The following is a 6055-nucleotide window of genomic DNA, read 5'->3' as shown; positions in this document are numbered from 1 at the left end:
CACAGTTTTTTTTCTTTCTTTTTTTTTGTAATTGTTGTGAGCCCATTAGGAAAATAGTGTTCCTGTGTGATCAGTCATGCTATAGCACACATTTAGGTGGAAATTTAGTCAATTTTATTAAGTTAATTATCAAATTAACTTAACGTTTATCTCACCACACCTCATTCTCTCTTAATAAAAAATCAGTTTACTTATCAAGCAATGACATGTTGAAGTAAATGTTTGGAGTAGTTTTCAATTAAATAAAGCATGTCACACTGCTTTAATTGACAAACTAGCCAGTTCTTCCCGTTGTCTGGAAAGCCAGAAAAAGAAAATGCCTTTAATATGTATTATAAAATACATATAGGGCCAGATTTCACAGCTTACGCAACTTTATGCCCTCTCTCACACTAATTTGCCATTAAGTAAACCTGGCCCTAAATATGTGAAATAAAAAATGATCAGAGGACTCTATAAAACATTTTTTACCAAATCTTCACACACCATCAAGTCATGAGTGATGTTCCATGCAGTTTGATACTAGACAAAAACAAAAGCTTCAACAGAACAGGTAGGAGTGGCTGAGATTGAAAGAGGATAAGTGAAGACATTGGGGAGTGGTGCTTCCTCACATACACCAACGGATATCTTATTTTGGGCTGTTAATTAGAAGCCCGTCTTATTTAGAAACCAAACAATGGTTGATAGAAAACCTTATAGGTTGAAGGGGTAAATCTTACTCATAGTAAAAGGTCTTGCATGATTATATGCGTCTTGGCAGTATCAAATTGAACTTGAACTCAAATTGACTTTCAGATTTCAATGGAATTTTTATCTATGATATATGCACTTAAATGCCCAATAACCTAAACAGATAAACCCATTACCAAATACAATAAAATTCATGCTACAACCAAATATGAGAGAGTCAGTCTTTTACAGCTTGGTTCAAACTCTCTTATGAGAGATTCCTCAGGCCAGAAATGCATCCTACCTGGAATGATGTACATGTGCTCAGGAATGTAAAGATGACCAAATGACAACAGAAAGCTGTCAAGAGCCGTGATAAAGATCTACTTTATCTATAGGTAGAAATTGACTAAAGTCTCGTGCAGACAAACATGGACTAGTGGTGTTTGAAGCTTTTGGTATGTTTACAGACCTGATCTACATGTATAAAAACAAGACGACAGAACCTCCAATATTTGACCCAGTTCAAAAACATGGCACATGCAGTGATGACCAGAAAAGTTTTTTTTTATTTTTAAATCAGGAGACTTCAAACTAAAAATCCCTCAGTTTTATAATTTAGCATATCCGATCCATTTTAACAGTCTGTCATTATAACGGTGTGTGATCTCTGATGAAACAAGGGGGGGAAATAGCACCTCATCTGCAAGTTAAAAGCAATTAGTTAAAGAACAAAATATAGGACAAAAAAAAACATGTAAAGCACTAACAAACCGTTTCCTTTCTCTCAATGGCTTTGTTTTAAAATGATAGTTTTAAACAAGTTATGACTTTTTAAACAAAATTGCACCAGCGTATATTTCGAAGATACATGCAAGATGAGACTGTGTAGATACCATGAAGCATTTGATCTCAGCAAATAGACAACACTGATGATGAGATATAAACAAAAACCTCATAGCTGGGATAAATATTCTAGATCACACTTTTGTTTAGACTTCTTGAGTGAAATAAGCCCACTTTTATTTAATGTGCTGGGCAGATTGAGATGAGTTCTAGGCAAACAAAGGCATTTTAGTTCAAGTTTATGATTAAAAAATAAAATACCCAACAAATTTTACTCTGGATTAAAGAGGCTGTAATGACACCAAGCATTAACGCTGACACTAGGCAGGATTTATATAACACCCTTCTTGCAAAATGGAAACTTGCATAAACTCTTAATAATCACTCTAGATAATCACCTCCAATTCAGTCTATATGAATTTACTACCAAACAGGCTGAAATAATATCTCTTAAGGCATGTTTTGGGGGAAATGGTTTGACAGAATAAGGATCCATAACACTCGGTCTTGAAGAGATCCGTTTTCAGATGACTACAAATACAACCAAACAAGCCAAAACAAAACCTGGGACTAGATTTAGCTCCCAAAGCCAAAGAAGCCTTTGAAGTAGCCAGTGATGCCACCCTTGCCCTTCTGCTCAACCTTGTCATCAAGAGGAGGTAAAGCCACATGGTTGAGAGCCAGGTCAAAGAAGAGAGGCTTGCATGGAATGGGCTGGAAATCTGGAGGGAACTGCACCAGATTGGGCTGCTTGCTCAGGAGGGTGGGGTCTAGCCGGAAATTATCCAATCGATCAGACAGAGGCTGTAGATAAACCAGAAACACAGATCTTGAATTCAAAGACAACAAAGAATGTGCTTGTTAAACATTAAACAAAAAAACAAACACCCTGACAAACTAGAAATAGTTGTGTAAAGATTCTTAATGTACAACTCTCCTTCAAATTCATAATTTATCTCATCTCATCTAAGATCTATTCCTTTAAACAAGCCCAGAGCCCAGCCCTACCGCAGGACATCATGAAACACACACCCCACACACACACGCAACACAGATCTGCCCAGCAACATTCCACAGTTCTACTCCTTCCCCCTCAACACTTGTGTACCTGGAGAGCAGTTAAAAAACAGCATTCCTTTTCTAAAACTATAAAATAGTTTTAGTTAGATCTTGACCTTGTGAATAAGAATTAGAAAATATTTTTAAAACATTAATAAAACAGTTTTGAATATTTAATGGATCTATGGCAAACTAATAATCCCCAATATAAAGGAAACATTTGATGAAGTCTCTCCATTTGTCCTCTCTTACCGTGGAATCTTTAATCTGCTGTGGTGGGGGCACCTCAGCAACATCTTCTGTGTCTAAAACACAAATACAAATGTCACAGTCAGTTGCAGCTAATGAAGCTTTCAAGACATTGGGCCACTGTGTCGGAATTTGTGGATGAGGGCGGAAGGTCAATAAAGTGACTGGTCCCTTGTGGAATGGAAATGGCTGCGGTCATGTTTACCCACCTAAGATGGCTGCAGCTTGAAGGGAGTACTTCTCAGCATTGACCTCAGCAATCAGCTCCTGGACATCAGGGAGATTCTGTGGGGAAGGAATGGAACAGCATGAGGGCTAAAATGAGTGCAATAATATTTATCTAGAAGAGCACATTGAATTTCACAATCTATTTGACCTAGTAGAATTGCAAAGCTGAAAGTAAAACATTCGTTGTTTAGTTGGTGTCAGTATTTTAAGCTAAACTGTACACAACTAAAAAGTACCAGAAGTAGTATGGAAAAAAAGGTCTGGCAGATATATTAAATGTTTATCATATAATCTCAGATTTAGACTTAAAACAGACGTAGCAAAAACAGTTATGTAATAAGTTGGTAAGTTTGAGTCATTTCTGTGAATTAAACTATCCATTTAAATGAACCAATTAAAAACCGCGGGAACTACAGCACCCTCCTGCTGACAGCAGTATAACCGCATTGGAAACATTATACGCTATTTGACATTTACTAAAGGTTAACTCACATCAAGACAGACAACTATAACCATTAAGTTTTAAATTATGACAACAACGAAAATGCCAGACAACACTTTTGACCACTACTGTATATAATCTGATATCATCACAATTTTGTAAGGGAAGTAATGTGTGGTGTTAGGTACCTTAAGGCTGTTATTAAGGCTCTTGGCTTTGGACTGGACCTCTCTGGTATATTTCAGAACCCTTTCATACAGAACCAGAGCTTCACTCCATTTCTTCACCAGAACATAGGACTGAGCTATATAGAAACACCTGTCCAGAGTGCAACGACAAACATTTCAAAACTTCGAACAGAGAAAAAAAAAAAAAAAAAAGTATATCTAAATGACAGAACATGTATGCAAGCACACATACAAGTGAAAAATTAGAATATGGTGCAAAGGTTCATTTATTTCAGTAATTCAACTTAGAAGGTAAAACTAATATATTATATAGACTCATTACGTGCAAAGTGAGATATTACAAGCCTTTATTTGTTAGAATTTTGATGATTATGGCTTAAAGCTTATGAAAATCTTTTCACAATATTCTAATTTTGAATTTGGGGTTTTCATAAGCTGTAAGCCATAATCGTCAAAATGATAACAAATAAAGGCTTGAAATATCTCACTTTGCACGTAATGAGTCTATATAATATATTAGCTTCACCTTTTAAGTTGAATTACTGAAATAAATGAACGTTTGCACGACATTAAACATTTTCGAGTTTCACATGTAGGCCCAGTTTCTGGAATTAAGAGGTTTTAAAACAATTCTAAACCCCGTTTGCACCTGAAATTAGAACTGACCTCTTGTGGTCGTAAAACCAAAAACGCATCTTAATAACAGGTGGAAACTGGACCATAGATGCATGCAGTCTTGTAGATTTAAATCAATAGAGACAGCAATAAACTCGCCTGTAAGCCTTGTAGACCAGAGTCTTGAGTGCCACTTCTTTCTGAAAGGTGTGATCTTCCTCTAGACCCTGCAGCGATGACAGCTCAGCAAGACTCTGGAAATTAAAGTAGTAGTATAAAAAGAAAAGAAATGAGAATGAGAAGAGACATACCAGGCATATTGTTCAACTATGTGCTGCTTCATGCTTTAGCTACTTCTCTGCATCATGTGCCACGCACAATTCCTGTTCACGACCATTAATTCTAAAATGTAAAAGTCAGTTTTAAAAATTGGAAAATCACTTTTTCCATTTGAATTCAGTCATTTGTAAGGGTGTAACAATATATTACCACATCACAGCTCCAAAAATGGAACAATTTCTTTCATGTTCTCACCACAGGTAACAAATATATTGTGCCACAATATTTCATGATAGAAAATGCAACATTATGCATTGTGGATGTGAAAAATGAATCATGATATCGGCCCCTATCATACACCCGGCGCAATGTGGCGTGACGCAAGTGTTTTTAGCTAGTTTCAGCCCAACGCAGTTATCATTTTCACGTCCTGCGACACGTTGTTTAAATGGCAAATGCATTTGTGCCCATCTGTTCAACGCTGGTCTGAAAACGAGGAGTGTTCGGGCGCATTGTTTGGTGTGTTGCTATTTTGAGGCAACTGAAATAGACTGCGCCATTGACCAACAAAAACCTGGTCTAAAGTCAATGGCGCAGTATTTTCTTTGTTATTTAAAAGGCGCATTAGTAATATGTGCCTATAGGCAGGTCCACAACGCACGTGTACACACAAGGACGCGCAGCAGCACACAAACATGCCAAATGTTAAAAATAAAAGGATTACAATGTAAAAGATTATTATTGTGTACATAAAGATATGGTGGAATCCGGCTTGTCCCCTAGATGGTCTGCTTGCACGCTTTAAACTCGCGCACGAGCAGTTTCCTCTCTGGAGAAGCATTCAGTCTTTCCGCTTGCAAATTCCGCCATGTAATTAGCAAATCTGCCATGGCGCGAGAGCAACTGGCTTTTAAAGGGAATGGGAGATGAGACTGATTGGTTTATTGCACGTTATGCCCAAAACACACCCATTACTCATAACTCATATCAGGAGAATAGGAACAACCCTTATAGACTATGTGCCGGGGCCCGCCGACCATGTTTCACGTCGCTAAACTAGCAAAAGTGGATTTGGAGTGCACTTGCGCCGTGTGCTTTAGACCATGTGCTTGGTCTAAATAAGGCCCATTGAGTTAAGCAATTCCATTTACAGGAAACGTGCAGCGGTCGCATTGACTGAAATCATTTAGCGAAGTGATGGAACTGTATTTTAAATATAATTGCTCAGTTTACTTATATTGTTACTTATATTGTAGTATATTGTTGTTTTATTTATATGTATTTGTATTGAAATGTTTGAAAATTTCATTTTTCTTATTTAAAAAGTTATTAAAGTAAAATTGTAATAGAATCATTCATTGTTGATTCTTTACAGTTGTTCTTTTGCTCTTAAATCTACTTAAAAACAAATAACAAAAGTAGTTATTTTGCAGTTTGCACTTTGTTTGTTTGACAATTACTCACTTTATACATTTGT

The 6055-nt window shown here is 36.6% G+C and overlaps 1 protein-coding gene across 1 annotated transcript in view; it reads right to left on the bottom strand.

Annotated features, from left to right (window-relative positions):
* Positions 1 to 1223: 1223 nt before the first annotated feature.
* srp68 (signal recognition particle 68) overlaps positions 1224 to 6055 on the bottom strand; it is a 41114-nt gene continuing 36282 nt past the window's right edge. The window contains exons 12-16 of the mRNA XM_079629116.1: positions 4459 to 4553; positions 3685 to 3814; positions 3036 to 3111; positions 2830 to 2882; positions 1224 to 2322 (exon numbers count right to left, since the gene is read on the bottom strand). Coding sequence (XP_079485242.1) covers positions 2095 to 2322; positions 2830 to 2882; positions 3036 to 3111; positions 3685 to 3814; positions 4459 to 4553 — 582 coding nt within the window. The 3' untranslated portion in view covers positions 1224 to 2094. The remainder of the gene's footprint in view (positions 2323 to 2829; positions 2883 to 3035; positions 3112 to 3684; positions 3815 to 4458; positions 4554 to 6055) is intronic.

This window comes from Phoxinus phoxinus (assembly GCF_949152265.1).
Source record: "Phoxinus phoxinus genome assembly, chromosome: 11".
NCBI lineage: Eukaryota > Metazoa > Chordata > Actinopteri > Cypriniformes > Leuciscidae > Phoxinus > Phoxinus phoxinus.
This window is presented reverse-complemented; position numbering and strand designations above follow the sequence as displayed.